At 32.0% G+C, this 23973-nt stretch overlaps 1 protein-coding gene across 3 annotated transcripts in view; it reads left to right on the top strand.

Moving 5' to 3' along the window:
• The window catches only part of BRINP3 (BMP/retinoic acid inducible neural specific 3), a 400507-nt gene that overhangs the window by 4793 nt on the left and 371741 nt on the right, over positions 1–23973 (top strand). For all 3 annotated transcript variants that reach the window (XM_027613990.2, XM_027613991.2, XM_027613989.2), the window contains exon 2: positions 18473–18758. In XM_027613990.2, the coding sequence (XP_027469791.1) occupies positions 18523–18758 (236 nt within the window). In that variant the 5' untranslated portion in view covers positions 18473–18522. The remainder of the gene's footprint in view (positions 1–18472; positions 18759–23973) is intronic.

Raw genomic sequence — 23973 nt, 5'->3', positions numbered from 1 at the left:
TTTTCCAAGTGAAATAGAAATGATACATATGTGATTGATTTCATTTATCATTTAAACAGATAATTCTAGCCTCTCACAAAGTATTTTCCTAAACTCAACATTATAATGGATATGTAGATTTTTTTTATAAAATACAGTACATCTTGATTTTCTTCATGCAAAATGATTGATATATTACGGTTAAGTAAATCAAACCTAAGTAAGAAGAAACCTTGGGATTCTAAAAGAATGTGTGTGTTTGTGAGAGTGTGTGTGTACTATATATACATGCATATATAAAATTAATCTTACTATGAAATTGTGTGTTCTTTAATTAAAACTGGAATTTCTTTTCAGAACAATGCCTTTGTGTGTTTCTCTCTACAAGTGCAAAGAATTTAACTGGTAGGACTTCAAAACTTTGATACTTTGTTATCAACCAATGCTTCAGTTTCCTGTATTCCCTGTTATTTTGATTTTTTTTCATATTATCTCTAAAATGAGCAGTTACTGACTAGAACAAGTACCTACAATTTTAATAATATAGAAAATTGGGTATTGGTTTGAAGTTCAGATACAAACAGGAATGTAACATCAATCTGTGGCATGTAGAATACAAATTTATATTTCATGAAAAAATATCACAAAGGTATTTGGATATTAGGATTATGACTTATGATTAATGAGGTAGGCTCCTAAGATTCTTAACATTTTTCTCTTTATCCCTAGTTGTGGGTTATCATGAAATGTAGAGTGAGATGGGTTTAGGGTTCTTTCTTCAATATCAGTTCTAGTTCTACCTCCTAAATATGATCTTAGTGAAATTTCTTGACCACTCTTCATTTATTTTGCTCAACTCTCAGATGGGGAAAATAATATCTACTTTATAGCGTTGTTATAGATAAATGACATAAGAGATGAGGATGCTTTAAATAGACAAACATGCAATGAAACAAAATGTATTTTGAAAAAGATACCATTTTCGTTTAATTTTTTTTGTCTTTTTGGATAAAGTTCTCTTTCCATGAAAAAGTAATGATGTTGACAACTTTTAAAAAAGAATATTATTATCAAATATTCTTGGACTATGGAGTCATGATGTCTAATGAGTTTAAATAATATTTTCTGTTTGTTTTGATATTGTGTAGCTAAAAAACAAAAGAAAAGTTCAAGAATACATTCCTTGAGGCACATTAGTTCTTAATTACATTATATTTACCTTGCCTTTAATGCAGTTCTGGGACAATAGTCACATTTACAAAAATAGTTACTCTTGATTAACTTTTCAGTATTATTTAGTGAAAGGAAAGTTTGATTTCTTAGCAAATTTATATTATTAACCTGATGATTCTTGTCAGTTTAATTGAAACAAGATAAAAATATTCACACGTGGCAACTTCAAAAAAGGAAAAACTAAAAAAAGTCAGACTTTTTAAACATCATATATAAACTAATATTCAGTTTACCAGAATAAATTAGGAGACATCTGGCATTGTTGGTGTTTTAATTTAGCAACTACTTGGATATTTTCATTTAGATATTTAGGAATGTAATTCTGAGCAGTTTTTCCATTCACTGCTATATAGTTTTATGATTTTAATATTTACAATTCATAAGTTCTAAAGGAAAACAAAAAAATTGAATATTATTGATTGCTAATTGATTGTTAAAAGAAGGGGATAGTATAATAATGTTCATTCTAGTGTAGAAAAAAGGATTCTCTAAAGATGAAATTTTATAATGAACACTAATGATCTTTCTACTGAAAATATATCTGGAAGTTCTTCATTCTTTCTTTTTTTTTTTTAAGTGATATCAAATAGCCACTCTAACCATTTTACACTGGTCATCAAATATCCTCATCAATAACATTTTAAAGCTTTCATTACTCTCATTTCAGGACATATTTGATGAGTTGCTAAGAATATTGGTATCCAATTACTCATATGTAAACTTATCCAGTTACAAAGTCTCTATAGATAATGATTTCATAAACTATGAATCCACTCTTCTATACTTAATATATGAAATAAAATATCCATGCATACAGTTCTGGGATATTTCTCAATTTTGTATTCAAAGTAACAAATCATAAATAACTAGTTGATGTTCTATAATTGAAATAAACTCAATTATGATTCTCTAACCAGTTTCTTTTCCCCTAAGATTGAAAGATAAAACTAATATATTTTAATGAGTTGACTGAATTCCTAGGTATTTTTCATGAAACAAATAGTTGTGTTGATTTTTAAAATCTTTATTTTGAACCAAGAAAGTATAAATTCAGATGTGGAAAAATGACATGCGTCATAAAAAATTAAGAAGTCTCATAGATTCTTACTCCTCCATATTCATTGTTATTTCTTAAACACCATGTATAATTTCTCACAATTTTTATTTTTTATTAAATTTACAGTTAAAAATGGTGTTTGTCCTCAGTTTGACTTATTTTTATTTGTAATTAATATTTTAGGAGTGTTTATTTTAATGCCTAAACCCTAATTTATTCAGATGTAGATGCCTTTGAAAGCACCCAAAGCATAACAAATTCCCTTTAATAGCTAATAAAGAAGCTACCATGTTATAGTTCGAGTAAATTAAATCTATAAAATACCCATTTATTGATTAAATTAATAAATATGTTAACATTACATTCAAATGTATTGTAGCTCTCTGCTATATAAGAATTATTGTTTCATAATGGTGTGTTTCATTTAAATTCCATTATAGAGTTATTGTGAAAGAATACTTGTAGATAGACTTATTCTTCCTGATTTCTGCGAATATCAGCCAACCTCATCAGGATTGAGCTGTTTTTTATTAACTTTTCTGGTGTCTTGCATTTTGTTAATTTTAAAAGCTATATCTAGAATATTGCACTATTAAAAAACAGTCTTGCCTTGGGAAGAGCAGAACTGAGTAGGCATGCATTAGATTTTTGGTGTCAAATAGTGGCCAGAATATAAGCACACTACTACTTTATAGATTCATTAAACACTCATTCTCACAACTAGAAAACATTTTCTTTAAAACATACCAGATGATGTCCACAAATGCAAGGTAGTTTGGGAAAAAGTGATTAAATCTAACTAAAAAATAAATTTAAAAATTGAAGCATGGGTTCAATCAAGTATCATATTACAGAATCACATATGTTGTGTATAATGTGTTCTTTGTAATTTGTGATATCTTTGATAGACATATCCTTTTAAGATACAAGTTTTTCTTAACTGCTTTCAGATATGCAATTTAATGCTGTGTGCAGAAGCTTTTTCTGTTGTAGCTAAAGTAAATATAGAACAAAATTAATTCAATCAGGAAGTCCTGGTGTGGACAATACATTTAAGTGTCTTTCATGTCTTTAATTTGATAACATTTCTGATGGTTTGAAAAATCAGCCCTCTAAATTACGTAGAGAGATGATAGAAGAGTATTTTTCAGAAGTAAACGCCTGTTAAATAATAAACACAGTTTAAATTTTAGAAGAAAATCATTAAAGGTTACATAAATATTGCAGCAAAGTTGTAAAAAGTGATCCCTTTAAGATAATTAACTCATGCTTTTCTCAACTTTTTCTTGTATAATACCAAAGATTAACATATAGACTAAGCATAGCTTACACAAAACATTTAAATTGAATGACTCAAGTTTACAGTAATCGCACTTTTTATTATTCATTCAGACCTGTCACTAATATACAAAGACAAAGTTGAGTAATTTTTATAATTATGGTAAGTAGTGTTTTGGAGATTATACTGTGGAATAATGTGGCAGATCAGAAATTTCCAAAATAGAATAAAAAGGATCTGTCTATTACCAATCAACAACAGTAACAACTAGAAAGTATTTTTTTGTTTCTTTTTACTAATTTCACTCCAAATGGAGTTTTTAAACAACTTGTTAATTTTAATTCAAAAAAATTTCTTGAAAAAGCATATATTATGGGATGTGTGTTTTCTGATTTGTAAGGTGTAGTCTTTTGTACTTATGAAGAGTTTAAACAATTACCCAAAACCAACATTTTCATTTTTACATTGTGAACTAAGAGAAGTGAATCCAATCTCCTCTGTGAATTGAAACTTAAAATTTATAGCTAAGGAAAAGTTACTTCTGAGCAATTTCTTAAGGGGCACGCCACATATCTTTCAAAATTAAATTTAAAACTTCTTTTTTGATAAAGTGCTTATTTTAAGCATCTTTCTCCCTTTTGAGTGGAGACATAGTTTATGGATTTATAAGCTTCTTTTCCCAGAACATACAGATTTTCCTAACATATCGCTCCTTATTTGAGAACTTATAGATCAAGGACAAATTACTGACATTTTATTTTTTATTTTTTTTAATTATTTTTTTAGAGAGGGAGAGAGAGAGAGAGAGAATGCTGAGTAGACTCCCTGCTGAATGCGGAGCCTGTCACAGGGCTTGATCCCATGACCCTGAGATCATGACCTGAGCCAAAATCAAGAGTTGGGTGCTCAACAGACTGAGCCACCTAGGCACCCCTTGATGTTTTAAATGTATAGCTTTCTTTATATTTTGGCTAATTATGATGGAATGGTGACAAAACCATGGGGAAAAGTAACTTCGAGCATCCATGTTTCCTCTCAGAACTCTAGCAGGTTTTCATTTGTATCTGTCATCCATCCCTGAAAAGCAGATGTTTTACAATCATAAAAGATAGGCCAGAATGAATGGGAAAGATTACTCATGTCATTATTACCTTTTAAGCCTATCCTTGACAGCTGCAATTTAAGAAAATCAATTCTGTTTTAAAGAATCAGCACCTTCATATAAATGGCTGTGATTAACTATTAAAAATATTTATTTCTCATCAATAATATTGAGTCAGTAAGGTAAACAAGAATTTTATCTAGCTCCCTGCATGATTCTTTCATCACAAAAGTGACAAAAAACTTATTACCAAATTTCAGTTTCAGATAATTCCCATAACATTGATTCCTATGATTAGTATTTAGAAGGTAATTTCTGACAAGTTCAGACAACATGATCTAAAAAACTATCACTAGTGTGTACGTGATATGCTGGGTATAGCTAATACTCAGTAGTGTCTATATGTTAGGCATAGTGATGTCCCATTTATGCTTTCTTATAATATCCTTCAAAAATCTGGCTTTTTTATATAAAAATTCTTTTCAAGAATATAAATTACTTTTCATATAGATTTATTTTTCTTTTCTTTTTTAAAAAATATTTATTTATTTATTTTAAGGAGACAGAGACACAGAGAGCGAGAGCATCAGTGGGTTGAGGGGTGGAGGGAGAGGGAGAATCTTAAGCAGGCTCCGCACTCAGCACAGAGCCCAGTGTGACGCTCCATCCCAAAACTGCCAGATCATGACCTGAGCCAAAGTCAAGAGTAAGACTCCCAACTGACTGAGCCATCCAGGCACCCCTTACTTTGTTTTTCTTTTGAAATTTAGTATCTTCAGTTCTTTATAACTTTCTAAGTTTGAAGAAAATTTGAGCTATTTTAGAAGTTAAGGTAATATAGTGACAAGAATGGTCCTTGAGAATATCAGATGTTTTCAAAATTGCATGTTGGGGAAAAATAAAGCATATTGTTGGAAAAGAGTTTAGCCAAACTAGAATATATGACCAATATCAGGCAATACAGGGCTAGCTACCACGTGAAAATATTGGCCATCCCAGCATCTTTGGCAAATGGTTAAGATGTGCATTCTTCAGTTAGGAACATGGAGAGTTCTGACATGCTTTCTTAGATGGTGGTTTAGAGGGCACTGGAGAACAGTGGATAAAAATTTAACTACTTGTTGCTGGATTGGTTTGCTTATTGTAGATCACCTCTTTTTGTTCTTAGTTTTGGTTCTTTTTAAAAAGTATTTATTGAATGTATGATCGGTGGTGTGCACTGGTGTAAACCTTGGGAATATAATAATGACAAGATAGAACAATTGTACATAAGAGGCTTACAGTTTTTTTTGCTATTTGTAGTACATTTTGTTTTAATTAATCCACAAGGCAAATTTAATGCTTGGCCACTCATTTTCACACATGTCCAATTTTGATATTACAAATATAATTCTCTTTGAGAGAAGAAGAAGGTTGTCATATTCCTCAGTATAGAGATAGGTCAATAAAGAATGCATCTTCTATCCAGATTTTTAGAGGATTATTATTAAAAAGAAATGTAGGAACAAGGACAGTTGTGCAAATAAAACCCGTACATTTCTCAAGAGTAATGACTTACTTGACATTTTATCATGATTTGTTTTTGTTTTGTTTTGTTTTGTTTTTAAATGTTAGTTTATTTTTAATGGAAACATTTCCAAGGGGCTATACCTTTTGTTTTTTAGTAACTAAAATTAACATCAACAACAAAAAAAGGATTAACATTAGAAGTATTTACTTTACAAATTTAATTTTCTTATTATTAGGGCCTTCTCTGTGCCCAATTATTTTGTTAGCGCTGTAGATGCATTAGTGAATAAAACAGATACAAATCCCTGCTTCATGTTGCTTGTACTGGAATTGCAGTGATTATTACATTGTTATAAGAATTATTGAATAATTATAAGAATTATCCACTGAATTTAATATTTGTAACCAAGACTAGGCGGCAAGTTTAGGAGTCCACTGACAATATTTATAGCCATACACTCCTAGGTTAAAAACACTTAAACATTTTCATTTCCTTACAAAATGGATAAAAAGAATCTGAAGATTATTATTCTGAAATTAAGAAAAAAATTTCCTGTGGCCTAATAATCAGTACCGTTCAAAAAAAAACTTAATAATTTTACTGGACTTTCTTAAAAGTTCCTTAAATGCAATGTTTCCTTTGTGTGTGACTTTAAAAGGTATACTCCTATTTATATTTCTCCAATATAACTTCTAATTAAATAACCCATTTCACCTTGTAGCCCTGGTTAACTCCAAGGTAAGTTTTGGTCCTATTTTAGAACAAGAGTTTTATTGTCCATTTGGTTCCAAACACCAACATTTTTGCACTTCAGCCCAGCACTATGTCTTATTCTTAAAATATATTAGTCTTTATTTACAGCAGTATAAATGCCTTTCCTAAGTAACAAGTTAGTATTTTACTAACTTTATTTACTATGCTTTATTATTAGACTATAGAAAAAAAAGCAGAATCTTATTCTTACTTACAGTAACCATATCAAATACAGATGTCTGTAAACATTATTTCTATTCCCTTTCTATAGGTAGATGAAGATTATTTTAATCTTTATTTTTAGATTTTTTATTTACTTATTTTACCATTGACTATATATCTATATATCCCCTATGCTGTACTTTTCATCCCTGTGACTTATTCATTCCATAGTAGGAAGCCTGTATCTCCCACTCTGTTTTACCCATCCCCCCTCCCCCAACCTCACCCATCAATTTGTGGATGTCTCTGCTTTTTTGTTTGAATTTTTTTAAGGTTCCACATGTAAGTGAAATAATAATGATGTTTGTCTTTCTCAGTCTGACTTATTTCACTTAGCGTCATATCCTCTAGGTTCATTCATGTCACCACAAATGGGAAGATCTCATTCTTTTTTATGACTCTGTAATATTCCATTGTTGTCTTCTTTATCCGTTCATTTATTGATGGACACTTGAGTTGCTTGCATATCTTGGCTATTGTAAATAATGCTGCAATAAACATAAGGATGCATATATCTTTTCAAATTAGTACTCTGGTTTTCTTTGTGTAAATTGTGTGGAATTACTGGATCTTACATTATTTCTATTTTTAATCTTTTGAGGAACTTCCGTACTATTTTCCACAATGGCTGCACCAATTTGCATTCTCATCAACAGTGCAGGAGGGTTCCTTTTTTTTCTATTTTCCAGCTATCACTTGTTATTTCTTGTCTGCTTGATTCTAGCTATATTCTAAGTATAAGGTATTATCTCATTGTGGGTTTGATTTTCATTTCCCTGATGGTGAGTGATGTTGAGTATCTTTTCATGTGTATGTTGGCCATCTGTATGTCTCCTTTGGGAAAAAATATCTTTTTTTCTAAAGTTTTATTTATTTATTTGACAGAGAGAACACAAGTAGGCAGAGCAGTAGATAGAGGGAGAGGGAGAAGCAGGCTCTCCACTGAGCAGAGAGCCTGATAGGATCATGACCTGAGCTGAAGGCAGAGGCTTAACCGACTGAGCCATCCAGGTGCCCCCAAAATATCTTTATTTTAAATTATTTTTTGTTTTACTGTTTTGGTAATCAAAGATATTGATTATAATAAATTTTCAGAAGTATCTCTCATACTTTACTTTAAAATTAGATTTTGCGGGCACCTGGGTGGCTCAGTTGGTTAAGTGACTGCCTTCGGCTCAGGTTATGATCCTGGAGTCCTGGGATCAAGTCCCACATCGGGCTCCCTGCTCAGCAAGGGGTCTGCTTCTCCCTTTGACCCTCTTCTCTCTCATGCTCTCTGTCTCTCATTCTCTCTCTCAAATAAATAAATAAAATCTTAAAAAAATAAAATAAAATTAGATTTTGCAATCTAAATATACTAAACATCTTGCATCTGAACCTTATTCTCTACTTTCTGACCACTTTCCTTATGAATTAAAATTAAGTACAATCTGAAATTTACCAAAATATTTTGTTATATAATCACTTAGTTTGAAAAACCAAGATATTTTACATTTAAAAAATATAAAGATAAACCAAGTGACTCTTGAACTTTGGACTTTTAAGAATTATATCCCCTATATGCTGGACGGAATTAAGGAATGGAACTCACCTTCTCTCCATTTTTTCTAATCAGCTCTATCGTTAGGTAGTAGCATTTAACTTCTTCTTTATTGGTAGGACAAGATTTTATTGACAAGATCAAGCAGGAGATTAGTTTCCTCTGCAGTATATACTCCTCAGAGAAATACTAACTCTCATTAAGATGGAAAACACTTAAAGCTGTAATTCAGAGGCACTGTATTGCCTGATCAGCTAAAATAAATAATGAGAAGGACCCTCTAGAATATAGGTTGAGCAGAGTTAAATCACTGGAAAAATTCACTTCTCAGGCTAATCTTAACCTATAGAACATGATTTAAAACAAGTAAGCTCAGTTATTAAAAAAAAACAAACAACAAAACAGAAAAGTGAAAAAGTATAATAAAGCATTCCTAACAAATTAATATAATGGCAATCTCTTGATGGTTTAGGCAGACACACATAATTAAACAGCCCATGAATAAAAGAAAAAAATAAAGGAATTCAATTCAGTGCATGTTCCAAAAATTTACCATCTACATGACAATCTGTTAAACATTAGGGGCCACAGGGATTACTAAAACATAATCCCTGCTGGCAAGTCCTTCATAAACTGGTCATATGAACAAAGGGGTTAAAAAGGATAATAATAGCATATTGTGGAAATCCATCTAGTCAGCAGTTATTTTAATAATTTTCAAACTAACATATTGGAAAGGATTTAAGGTAGTTATTAACCTGCCAGGACATTTGTTTCTAAAATTCAAGAGGAATTGCCATTTCAAATAGGAATGCCTTCCATTCTCTTTTTTAGTTCCTGATTAAATAACCTGTTTTCTGTGATCCCTGGAGTTATATGCTATTTTTTTGCTTTAGGGATTATCATACCTTTCTGATTTTTTGTAAATTTGTTTCACTTTTTTTAAGGGAATTTGAAAGAATTATCAATGCATAAGGAAAAGAAGAAAAAAAAACAACTTTTGGTATAATTTCCAGGTATATACCAGTAGCAAATTGCATAGCTAAAGGTCAGAATGACTTTTTTCCTCATTCCTACACATGACTGTTTATTTCAACAGGTGCAAAAAGGTAAAGCAATCATTTCTCTATATTCCTGGTGGAGTACGGAAATGAGAGTGGCAAAATTCTGCCTACTCTATAGAAAACGTAGCATATGCAAGGTTTTATATCTTGATGAATTTCTTGACATCTTTATATAATAAAATGCCTAATACTACTCCATTAGGCTATTTAAAAATTCATTACCTTTAAATAAACAATGTTTAGATTAAGGAAGAACAATTTAAGGTCATTTGGAGTCTAAAATTATAGAGCATAACTGGTATTTAACTAAAGCCATAAATTAATATGTCATTACTAAAATAATAGTGTAAATCATTGAATAATGGAGCTCTTATTATTTTATTAATTTGACTATATATGACATATAGGTCATGAATATTCAAAGATGAAAATCCACATATATATGCATATAGGAAGATGATGCATTATATTATTCATATATCTTTGAATATGTTCATCAAATTTAATATTTGAGTTTGCCACTTTAGAAAAGCAATGCCTTTAAAATGATTTTCATCATATCCAAAGATCTTTCCTGCCAAATAATATTATAAAATATACATTTTTAGTTGTAGTCTTGAGTTTTCACACTATTATTCCTTAAAATAACACTTGCTAAAAATGATCTTCATATTCTTGTCATTATCTGGCATTTTTGAGGACATAAGAAAACTGACCTTAATTAAAAATTTATGATAGCATTTCAGCAAAATATTAAAATCATCTCACTCTACTGAAATTTTATTATGTGTCCCCTTTTGAGACACCAACTGTTTTATGCATGTTGAATATTTTTTTCCTTTTCGTAACACTGTAATTTATAATAAGATTGTGTCATTAAGACTATTTGAGTAATCTTGCAATTTCTTTGAAGAACAGATAGGTAAATTAAATCACTCTGACCATGATTATACTTTTTAACCCAATAAATAATACATGTAATCTGGAAAGAGTAGTTTTTCTGATTTTTTTAGTTTATGGTACATGTCTTTAAATATATGAAACTGAATCATTTAGTTGATTAAACTATAACTTTCATTGAAAAATTAGATGAAGCAGATATGCTTTGAAAACCTATAATATGAAAACTTATATTATGAAAGCCCATAATACTCAGATAATTTGCTTATAATAGAAAAAACTTCCCATTTTAATTTTTAATTTTATTTTATATCTCTAGTATTTATATTTTCCATTTTGTTTTATTATTTATTTATTTATTTTAGAGAGAGAGAGGAGAGGGACAGAGGTAGAAAAAGAGAGAATCTTTTTTTTTCAAAGATTTTATTTATTTGAGAGAGAGAGCCAGCGAGAGAGAGAGAGAGAGAGAGAGAAAGCGAGAGAGCACGTGTGGTAGGGAGCAGGAGAGGGTGAGGGAGAAGTAGACTCTCCACTGAGCAAGAAGCCCGATGTGGGGCTAGATCCTAGGACTCTGGGATCATGACCAGAGCCACAGCAGACGCTTAAGCTTCACGTCTGAGCCACTCAGACGCCCCAGAAAAGAGAGAGAATCTTAAGCAGGCTTCAAGCCCAGTGTGGAACCAGACTCAGGGCTGGATCCCACGACCCTGAGATCATGACCTGAGCCGAAATCAAGAGTGGGATGCTTAACCAACTGAGCCACCCAGGTGCCCCTATTTTCCATTTTAGAATTTTATTTTGTTCAGGAGCATTTCATTAAATGGCAACAAAAATCCTAATATATAACTTTAGATCTGCAATCAGTTCTGATTAAGTTGCAGTTTAGTGTAATAGGGAGAGCATGGTCTTCAATTAACTTCAAGACTTGCCTACTGCATATTTATTCACCTTGAACCTCTGTCATCTAAACAAGCTAATGGTGATAATACAATATACTGCATTGTGTTGCTAGGAGGTGAAATAAGGAAATATTGGTAAAATGCTTGGCATATCAAAAGCGCTTGATAAAGGTAATTTTGTTGGGAAAAAAATAAAAATAGCATGCCATTTTTATCATCACTGTATTTTTTTCCCTCCAATGAAGTTTGGAAGGTTTTCAGTTAAAGTTATCCCTCATATTTGACCTTTCAAGGGGGGAGGGGCAAGCTATTCAACTGCTGTTTCTATATTATTTTTCAAAGTCAAGAGTGATAACATAGTAAAACTTATACTGTACTTATTATTGGGGAGAATTTATGTTTGACTTTACCTTTGAACTCTTATTCATTTGGTCTATCTTTAGAAACCATGAATAATAGAACATAAATGAAAAGATCCTAAGTTTTTCACAATTATATGCATGATCTGGATAATTCCTTATCATTGAACTTAAAGCTAATAATTAACGATGCTTTTATATCCTTGTTCTTCATGGTTTTTTAATATCAAGAATACTTTGCTTTGATACTACTTGAACATGTCATTTACATTCATGGTTTGGACACCTAGACCATTATCTCAGGACTCCATTTTCCTTCTTTCTCAACTATAAAAGCTGTTGTCATCCTGAGGTATAGCTCAGATGCAAAGTCCTCTGTAAAGCTTTCTTCTTTCCACATAGAAGGAGTTTTCTTAATCTTGCCCTCCATATCACATTAATTACACCCCAATTTAGTACTTATTTAATCATTTATTCATTCACTCAACCAATACTTATTAAGCTACTTTATTTCAGGTACGTTGCTAACTCTACCCTATTGTCATTAAAATAAGAATGATTATTGTCCTCCTAAACTAACTGGAGGCAGGGGAGATATGCAGACAAAAAGACAAAATATACAGATAAATATACAATGTAAATGTGCTATAATAGATGACGTACTGGGATCATGAAATAAGACCAACCAATCTTGAAGAGTCCCAGAAATGACAATCTAGTCTGAAGTTCAAAGAGGTAAGGTTTGGGCAGGTGAAAGGATCCAAGTAGGAACAATAGTTCAGGTAGAATAAATTGCATATGCAAAGATGCTGAAGAAAGGGAGAAAATGGATGAATTTCAGGAATGAAATGATGACCGAAGCATAAATTGAGAATTATGGTGGCATACACAGGGGAAAGACATAGATGAAGAATTAAGTAAGGGAAGATAATTGTATACATTATCGTAAAGAGTTTGGATGTTATCCAGAGGGCAAATGACACAAAATCATAAGTGGGGGTAAAAGAGTTATATGCTCAGATTTAATTTTATAGCAAGATAACTCTGTAGTAAAAAACAAAAACAAAAACAAACAAATTGGGGAGAGCCAAATGGGTGTTAGGAAGACCAATTATGAAACTATTGTAGCATTCCAGAATGAGGCTATCGTGGTAGTGTTTGGGGTACAGAATGACCCACTCAAATGAAGTGGGTATGGAAAGAAAGTGATAGATTTGATTCTTGGGAGGAACTTGGGGATTGACTGGCTATATGCAATGAGTGAGAAGGTAGAGGAAGGTAAGATTTTAGCTTAAAACTCTGGAAAACAGTGTGGAGCTTCCTCAAAAAGTTGAAAATAGAGCTACCTTACAACTCAGCAATTGCACTACTAGGTATTTACAAAGATACAAAAGTAGTGATCTGAAGGGGCACATGCACCCCAATTTTTATATCAGCAATGTCCACAATAGCCAAACTATGGAAAGAGCCCAGATGTTCATCGACAGATGAATGGATAAAGATGTGGTATACATATACAATGGAATAATATTCAGCATAAAAAGAAATGAAATCTTGCCATTTACAACGACATGGATGGAACTAGAGGGTATTATGCTAAGCGAAATAAGTCAATCAGTGAAAGACAATTATCATATGATCTCACTCATATGTGGAATTTCAGAAACAAAACAGAGGATCATAGAGGAACGGAAGAAAAAATAAAACAAGATGATATTAGAGAGGTAGACAAACCGTAAGAGACTCTTAATCATAGGAAACAAACAGGGTTGCTGGAGGGGAGTGGGGTGGGGAGACGGGGTAACTGGGTGATGGACATTAAGGAGGGCATGTAATACAATGAACACTAGGTATTATATAAGACTGATGAATCACTGAATTCTATCTCTCAAACTAATAATACACTGTATATTAATTATTAGTGATTATTAGTGATTCATGAATTTAAATAAAAAAGAATTTGGCTTAAAGATTTGAATATATGGAAGTGTCATTTATGAGATAAGGAAACCAGAAACAGAAAAAAAAAAAGAAGAATGTTGATTTTTAGTTGGTAGAGGTATTGGTTTCTAAGAGATTACCATAGGCCATGTGTTCTGCCTCACATAAAGCCTTCCGCACTTGATTCTAAGTTTCTGAGGACCAAAGCAGTATTTTTATTTTATTATTATTTTTTAAAAGATTTATTTATTTATTTTAGAGAGAAAGAGAGTGCACACACAGGCACACATGAGCTGGGGGAGGGGCAGAGAGAAAGGGAGAGAGAATCTCCAGCAAACTCCCTGCTTGAGTGTGGAGCCCTGTCATGGGGCTCAGATCCCATAACCCCAAGATCATGACCTGAGCCGAAACAAAGAGTAGGCTGGTCAACAGACCAAGCCACCCAGGTGCCCCTCAAAGCAGCATTTTTAATGATACCTGTCATCCATCTTCATACCAGAATATATCAGGGTATTTGGCACATTGTAAATGAGAACGAATATTTACTTTTTTATTGTGGTTTTCTTTATTAGTAATTATACTAAAAAGAAATATAAACTATAACTATTTGGAAAAACTATTGAAAATTTACAGTTAAAAATATATTTTAACACATCATTCATTTACTTATACAGTGTTTATTAAGTATTTACTTCAGACCCAACATTTATTCCTATATATAATAAAATACCATATATAATATGATATATGCTAATATAATAATATACTATAAGTTTTAATAGATTCTGGGAGCATTATATACAAATATATTTATTTTCGGGGTGCCTGGGTGGCTCATTCATTAAGCATCTGCCTTCGGCTCAGGTCATGATCCCAGGGTCCTAGGATCCAGCCCCGCAGAGGGCTCCCTGTTCTGCAGGAAGTCTGCTTTTCTCTCTCTCCCACTCCCCCGCTTGTGTTCTTGCTCTCGCTCTCACTCAAATGAATAATGAATTCAAATGAATAAATAAAATCTTTAAAAAAACCCAAAAAACAAAAATTAATTATTTTCTAATAATAAAAATATTCTAATATTTATGCTTTCATAAAATAATATATATTCCTTTAGATTATTAAAGAAGACTGTGGCTTTTTAATAAATACAATCATTTTGGAGATTGGAAACTTTATTTTGAAGATTTAACTTTTTATACTTACAAAATCCAGTATTAGTGATTCATGAATGTTAAGGATCTATTTTATAGAGCAGTGTAGCAGTTGCTGAAGATGAGGAATATGAAAAATGGGTGTATTATCTGCAGCAAAGGAGTCAATTTTCCTTAGACCTTGGCACCATAAAAAATATGGGATTGAGAAAGAGAGTAGAATATGTGGTAAAATGTAAATAATTGGTAAATGTGGCTGAAGGATATATGTGTTTACTGTACTAGCCTCTCAACTTTCCTGTGGGTTTTAAATTTTTCAAAATTAAAGAAAATCTCTTTGACACAATTATTTTATGAAGCTTCTTTGCATATGCAAGGTTGTAAGTGGGTTTTATTTCCAGAGAAACTGTTTTGAACATGTTAGCAGCAAAAATCAGTTCAAATGCAACCCTAAAAGAAGGAATTATATAGTATGCAATATTAATTGTTCAACAAATAGTAATAATTAGTTTTGAACATTCAACTAGATATTAGATCATGTGGTCTAAAAGATGAACCACTATGACATGACCCATCAATCTAAAGGATATTAGGTCTAAGTCAGTAATTCATAATCTTCTTCTTATCTTTGTAATTTCCGTTATACTAGAAATTCATTTATAATATTATAGGAAATATTTTATAAGTTCCATTTTATTTTATGAATTTCAAATACATACGATATGCCAGTATTTTATTTTATTTATTTATTTTTTTTAAAGATTTCATTTATTTATTTGACAGAGAGAGACACAGCGAGAGAGGGACCACAAGCAGGGGAAGTGGGAGAGGGAGAAGCAGGCTTCCCGCAGAGCAGGGAGCCCGATGAGGGGCTCGATCCCAGGACCCTGGGAGCATGACCTGAGCCAAAAGCAGATGCTTAACGACTGAGCCACCCAGGTGCCCAGATATGCCAGTATTTTAAATAAAAATAATGCACTGCCACCCTGGAATAGGATTAAGGAGAGCTAATGAGGAGAAATACTTATTATATACCAGAATATGTATTATATATATTATATATAATATATTACATATTATTTTATGTATTTATTATATGCTTTAGTGCATATTACTATATATGTCACTTCCTTTGGTGTGTTTTCTTCTGCACGAAGTTTTTGAGTATTTGCAAGTAATAAAGTAGTCTGAGTTGATAATGTTCTCACCAAATAAAATTTGGTGAGAATTGGTATAAGAGAAGGCCATGTACTAAATATCTATTTTTTTAAATGTGATATTTCAGTATTTACTGCTTCCTCTTAATTTTTGAAAATAAAAACTTGATCAATACCATTTTTAATTAAATGATACTTTTTAAATATGAACTCATGTTTTTTTGCTTTTTTAATGTTTTTTTTTAATTCATAAAATACACCCTTACATGTTTCAGAATATACTGTGCATTGACATTGTAGTTTCTTCAGTTGGCCTCTTAGATACTTAGTCAGAAATAATAAATTCAAGATCATTTTGGCATTTCCTTACACTTCAGCATGTGAAATTGGTGAATTCACTTATTAGTTTAATAATTCTTACTTCCTTTCATTGGGCCTCATGATTTCCCTTCCTTAGTAATACATCTAAGTGTAGCTGTTTACTTCAGTAGTGACCTCCAAGATTCCTCAAAAGAACCCTACTCACTACTTTTGAAATTGGCAATCTATATCATAAACTCATCTCTCACACAAGGGTAAATATTGTTATTAATCAAAACCAAATAAGGAAACAATTCAGGCCTGTCAGTAATATTTAAAATTTACTACTCATTTACAAATATCCATTTACCTGCTTTTGTAACAAACTAGGTGAATTAAGTCCTTTTTTTTTTTTTTTTTTGGTGAACTTTGAGTCTAATGACCACTTGTCCTAAGATCTTTGGAAGCATACATTCTTGCCTTAATGTATTCTAACACTACTTTTCTCCCTGTTTTGTAACTCTTAAAGTCAGTTTTTCAAGGGTGGCTTGAGTTGAAATGTCAGGTATCATACTTTGGTTATTGTTCATGTCTGTATTATTTATTTATTTATTTAATTTTATTTTTTTTAAAGATTTTAATTATTTATTTGACAGAGAAATAGAGAGAGAGCACAAGTAGGCAGAGTGGCAGGCAGAGGGAGAGGGAGAGATCCATGACTGGATCTGATGACTTAGGTCAGTCATACTGTATTACTGTTTGAGATACTTTTATAGTTGTAAAATTATTGCTGTATGCCTTTCATGTGTAAATAGTATAGGATTAAATTATGAATTATAAGGTTATAACCAGAAAGCAAATTAAAAATATCAATCTCCTTACCCAAACACCAGAGAAATATGACAACTATTATAATTAAAATATTTTATTTAATACTGTGCATTTTGATTGCTTTCTAAAGAGATTTTACTGACTAAAAACTCTCACAATCAAAACTTTTTCATTAGTCAGAATTTGCATACTGCATAGTTCTATGTGCTATAAATAATGATATTGGAAAAGATTGGTGAAGATGGAAAGTAAAATTGAATTCAAGTATTTGTAGAATATTTTGTGTAGCATATAGACATTGCATCAGCTGCTCTGTGTAAAGTCATTATACTATATGACATTGGGATTGCACCTCCTGGTACTTTATTTTTGAATGTGTATAAAATCAATGTATGTGGTTTCATAGTTAATGTATAATCTGCATTGTCTTAGTTTTTGTGCGTATATGAATTTTATAGGTATGCCTGTTTATCTCATGAATTAGACACGGATGCACATTTAAGTTTTGTAAAGGTCCTAGAAATAGTTTAATCATGATTCTGCTTTAATAATCAGGGGAGTTTGTCCTTAATAGAATAATGGAAAAAAAAATCTGAGAAAACACACAGACCTCCCCTTCTACCCATCACTCCCACACATCCATCCATCCATCTATCTATATGTAGAGATAGATGGACGATAGGTAGACAGACACACATACATATATGAACACAATCATTTATTTATGTATTTTTAGGCCCACAATTTTATTCCTTTCAGTTCCTGAATATCTCCAATTCATTTTAAAGCATTTTTTCTAGAGCAATTAAACAATAAAACACACTTAATATTAAAATTCATAGCACACTTTATGAGGTAATTAAACATATTCAATATTTATTTTGAAAGTGTCCAATGTTATAGATACATAAGCAAAAAGGTATCCGTCCAAACCAATTGTGGCGTCATGACGCTGTCATGACCAAGTCTGTTATGACTCAGTGACTTATTTTCCATTGAATACAGAAGGACACAAAGTCTGAAAGACATAGTTTCCGAAAAAAAGATACTACTTTGTTTTACTTAGTATTCACTTTCGCTATCATCTAATTTGAAACAAATGATATTAGATTTAACCAAAAAGGAATTTCCCACCTCAGCACCTGAATTGCTAGAAAAGAATCTTCTAGGGGCTAACTAATTGCCTGTGTATTTTGTCTAGGTGTTGAGGGAAAGCTAAGAGAATGAAGGCTCTAAATCCCCAGTGGAAGCATGATATGGCGGAGCAGAGCTGGTGCTGAATTGTTCTCTCTGATGGCTCTATGGGAGTGGATAGCCCTGAGTCTTCATTGCTGGGTTTTAGCGGTTGCTGCTGTTTCGGATCAGCATGCCACAAGCCCCTTCGACTGGCTCCTCTCTGATAAGGGACCCTTCCATCGCTCACAGGAATACACAGATTTTGTGGACAGAAGCCGGCAGGGATTTAGCACAAGATACAAGATATACAGGTATGAAGCAAAGGGAAAGCAATTATAGAGATATCTTCCTTGAAAGTTGTATGTAATTAAGTTTCTCTAAGGGAAAGTTTCAGACGGGAAAGGGTTATTACCGGAAGGGTTATTATTTACCATTCACAAGTACTGTTTTCTTGTTATTTAAAAGTATTTCTTATAAATGTAACAAGCTATTGAAAACAACAACAAAAAAAGCAAAAAGCAAAACAAAACAAAACAAAAACTCAAGAAACTAGTAATGGTGACCGGTTGTGCATCACTCTCAAATTCTAGGAATGTTACACTCCACTCCCTAAAGTAAATTCTAATTAACTTTGAGGTTGAGTTTATCATTTTAAATAGCCAAATGCTTCAATGAATTTTCTTGAGATTCCTTTCTACCTTATACCATGCTATGTTACCTTTTTTTTTTTTTTTAGTTTAAATGGAAATGGTATCTTCTACTAATCACTGAGAAGTTAAGTCACCTCATTCTTTTTCCCCTTAAAGGTAAAAAGGAGAAAATGGCAATGGGTTAAAAAGAAGTAGCAGATAAATGTGACACACTAGCAAAGGCCAAGAAAAAGGAGGGGATTGAGATATACGGCCTTTAACTTTTACTGTTCTTATACATTTGAATCTAAGTAAGTTATACAAAAGGAGTCATATATTAAGTCTAACAGACTGCCTGCTTCCCCCAAGCCCAGTGAATCCATTAAATAGAAGAGTGTACAAATGGTTCCCTGACTGGATTAGATTGTATTGATCTTTGCCATAAAGAATGTTTTATATAAAGTTATCAGATTGGGTTGTTTCTTCATGATAGAAATTTACAATTCCCAGCAGTTGGTTTTAGCATTTATGTAGAAGCAAAACTGAGTATTGTATTTTTGTGTCTGTATCTACCTAGATATTGTTATATAAATATTTTATTTTATGTTGTATGTGCACCAGAGGGCACTGTGCTTCTGGTCTGTATGTAGTCTTTTATACAGCGTTGTGAGAAATTTATAAATCCTATCAGCAGTGCATATTTACAGAACAGACTGAAGGTACTGAGCAAGTTCCATGAAATCGCACTGCTCTATGTGTGTGTGTGTGTGTGTGAGTGTGTGTGTTTAATAAGAAATCCCTTTGTCTAGGCAGTCAGAGCATGGTCACGGGTCTATAAAAAGATTTATCCTAATTTTAAAAAGATGACTTGACAAATATTAAAGATTTTCTTTCTGAAGTGCAGCAGGAAACAGTCAATATGATATGATTCTAGCTTATTCCTTTTTACATGTATTTGTTGGTTTAGCCAGATTTCCTTTACAAATTGTGTGGAGCTGCTTGAATTTAAGATTTTAAGAATGTCTAATATTTCAGCATCTTGCAAGAGGATTTTTAACAGTCTGTCAAACAAACTAACCCAGAGTGTGTCTCCATGATCTATTGGCATCTCTATTGGGAGGTCTGAGGTGTTGTCTGGTGTGTGATTGTTTGGCTCAGCTTATTGGTCGATGAGCTGTGAGTTGGAAACATGGCTTGACATGTCTTTAGAGGTTCTAAGTTGAATGAAACAGTCATTATTTGGATCGCCGTAGTGAAAGGTAATGAAAAATTATGCCTCGGGATGTGTTTGCAAAGCTCATATATAACCTTTAGTCTTTACGGGACTGTATTCTTTAAAGACCTTCATTAGCCCTATACTTCTCATCCTTCCTATGTTTTTGCCTTTGGGGTTTGAATAAACATGTATTGGACTTGTCTGTTTATAAACAATGGAATACAACATCCCTTTAGCCCTGCCAAGAGCAGGCTATAACTTCTTATGTTACCTTTGAAACATTGCTTAATGATGCTATATTTGTTGATGGTTGCTATACAATGAACAATATAATATATTTGTGAGGGTTCCTTTTGTGTCAGAACAGTGAGATATTTCATTTATCCAACTAGTATTTACCTAAAATTCAGAGAATTCTATCCACCTATGCATCCAATATAATGGGTCGGTATTTTTCCTGGTGAAGTTAAACTTGTTTCTGAGATATTACAGAATTTCAAATTTAAGGATTAAAATAACTTTTTGCTGTTGTTTTTACTTTTACAAATATTTGTCTTAAAAAATAATTATTATAGACTTTATCTTTTATAAATGTTTGCCCTGAAATAATTTGTGAGTATTGAAGAGACACAGCTGGAAAATTAATATTTTTCTATATTAAGTGCTAGAAGACCATTTTAAAAGACCACATAATTTCAAAAAGTGATCAGCCAGATTCTACTAGTGTTTATCATTACTGTCATAAGCTCCTTCATGTGGGGTGTTGCATTGATATAGTTTCTGAAAGGCATTAGTTCTCAATATAAAACCTATTAAGCCCATTAAAATAACTAGGTCAAATCTCTTTCAGTTGTCTTCATTTTATCTCCTTTGCCACCAACATGCTTTTCTTTTAACCTCAAATATAGAATAGGTAGATCATAACCATTGACCATTATTACTAGGATCATGATCAAGACTTAGAGGAAAAAAAATGTGCCATTATTTTTTTGACAAAGTGCATTTTTATCAATTAACAAGGCTTATATTTGTATTTTTAAAGTGTTATAATTATAAAGAATTTTTAGATTTTGTTCTGAAACAACACTATGACTTAAAAAATGATTATTTTATGAGTAGTTCATTGAATTGGAAGAGCTAGAATGAACTTGTTAACACCTGTTATTTGGTTAACACTAAAAATTGGGTTTTTAGTCATCTTTCCCTCTTAGCTGAAGATTGATAATAGGACCTAAGCATAGGTATTTTAAGTACTCTCACTTTTAGAAAATGGGCTATCCTTAGAGAAATTTTGCCCACTCGAAAGCATAGAATAGTAGCACACTTGGTTCCTTAATAAGTTGGAGCCGTGTAATTAGTTATTATGACTAGAAATACCTTTAGGCACTATAGCCACTAGCAAATGCATAATTTGTTCCAGGCCTGGAGATTCTCATTCTTTTCACAAATTATAAGAGCTCTGGACAAGGGACTCACTTTAAGTAACTCAAACTTAGAGTTATCTTGAATCAGAACTATAAGTTCTATGGTCATAGGGAGGTGATTTTTATTTCCATAAAGGAAACATTTCACACATGTAGATCTTCAAATATGGTGATACAACATAAAAGCCCTTTTTCTCTTTGCCAAACTTCTAATATTCTTTGCTTAAGCACATATATAAGTGAATCATAGGGAAAATTCTGATGTTTTTCTTATAATCTTCCAAGATAATATAAAGATATGTCCTATTACTACAATTAAATTCCTTGGAACAATTTTTCAAAACAAAATTTGAGTGAGAATAGGACACAATTAAAATAACTGCTAAATGCTGTGCCTTACTGGTTTTCGTGGTCATGTTCTCTGAAAAAAAAATTATATTTAAAAAATGATATGCAAAGGAAAAGATAGTCCAGAAAGATAAACAAATGTATGAACATTTTATATATGACAGGGGTATATGAAATGTATGGGAAAGGGTGAGCTTTTGAAAAATGGTATGCAATTTGGGTATCCATATGAAGAAAGCAGAAATCAGATCCTTTCCTCGTACCGTAGTTACAAATCTACTTTATATGGAATAAGGATCTACATAGAGAGGGAAAAATGTTGTCTCTAAAAGAAAACATATATTTTTAGAAAAAAACATGTATTTCATCATATTGGGATATGTAACAATTTCTTAAAACACCAGGCATTAAACATAAAACAGATACTGATCAATTCAGGTATATTTTATATATATATATATATATGTTATATATAACATTAGGAACATAGCCACGGGTAGCAGCATGGATGAATCTCTGAAACAGAATGTTAAGTGAAAGAAACTGAACACAGGAAAAAACTGCACACAATATGATTCTATTGTAAGAAATTCACAAAACTAAATTATATTATTTAGAGATGCATATGTAAAGATGGTTGATAAACCTAAAGAAAAGCAAGGAAATGACTATAACAAAAATCAAGGTAGTGATTATCTCTATGAGGAAGTAAGAAGGACAGTATTTTTAGCATAGAACATGAGGGATTTCTAAGAAAATGACGACACTGAATTTCTTAAAATGGGTGATCATTACGCTGGTGTTCTTTAGATTCTAAATATTTATTTTAGACAATTAGTCATATAGTATTTTATATTTCACAATATAAAAAACTTTAAAAGTAAGTAAATATTGTGTTAGCTTTGAATTGAAAAAAATGAAACCCTCAAGTTAAGTAAATTAATTTTTTCTTTTGAATTGTTCCTAAATTCAGTATTTATTATTAAAGTTTATTAAACTCATAGATTTTATGGAAATATTTAGTTATAAGAGCAGTATATGCTCCATTATAGTTTAGTGTCTATACATGCATTCATGTGCAAAAATAAAATTTTTGCTTGTTTGTTGTTTACAAAGACCTTCCATATTTTTTTTAAAGATTTTATTTATTTATTCATGAGAGACAGAGAGATAGAGGCAGAGGGAGAAGCAGGCTCCCAAGGAGCAGGGAGCCTGATGTGGGACTCGATGCCAGGACTCTGGGATCATGACCTGAGCCGAATGCAGACACTTAACCATCTGAGCCACCCAGGCTCCCCAGACCTTCCATATTTTTATATGTGATTTTTGCTATAGCCTTTCATTGATGGCATTATTATTATTTTTAGAAGATTTTATTTATTTGAGAGAGGGAGAGAGTACGAGGGGGGCAGGGTGAGGGGAAGAGAGAGAGAAAGAGAGAGAGAGAAGTGGACCCCCCGCTGAGCAGGGATCCTGACTTGGGTCTCTATCCGAGGTCCTGACTCAGAGCTTGATCCCAGGTCCTGACTTAGGGCTCCATCCCAGGAGCTGAAGGGATATGCTTAACTGAGCCACTTAGGGGCCCCCCATTGATTATTATTATATCAATTACAAAAAGCTAACATTCAGAGATTTTAAATAATATGTCTACAAACAGCAAACATTAAAAAACTTATATTTCTAATTCAAATTCAATGACCATTTTACTACAATTAAATAAAACAAACATAAAAGCCCCCAAAGATAATTGACTAACTTGTTGATATTCAAAAACCAAATCCATTGTACTACTCTTGTTTCTCTGTTTGCATATATTAGTCAGCTTTGCTCAGTAAATATATCCTTCTATCTAATATGCATTCTCTGTTGCCAGAGACCGAATAAAATTGTGTTAGACTGTTGCATTTAA

This window comes from Zalophus californianus, chromosome 10 (assembly GCF_009762305.2).
Source record: "Zalophus californianus isolate mZalCal1 chromosome 10, mZalCal1.pri.v2, whole genome shotgun sequence".
In the NCBI taxonomy this organism is placed as follows: Eukaryota; Metazoa; Chordata; class Mammalia; order Carnivora; family Otariidae; genus Zalophus; species Zalophus californianus.
Note: the sequence above shows the minus strand (reverse complement) of the source record. Positions and strands in the feature narration are given on the sequence as shown.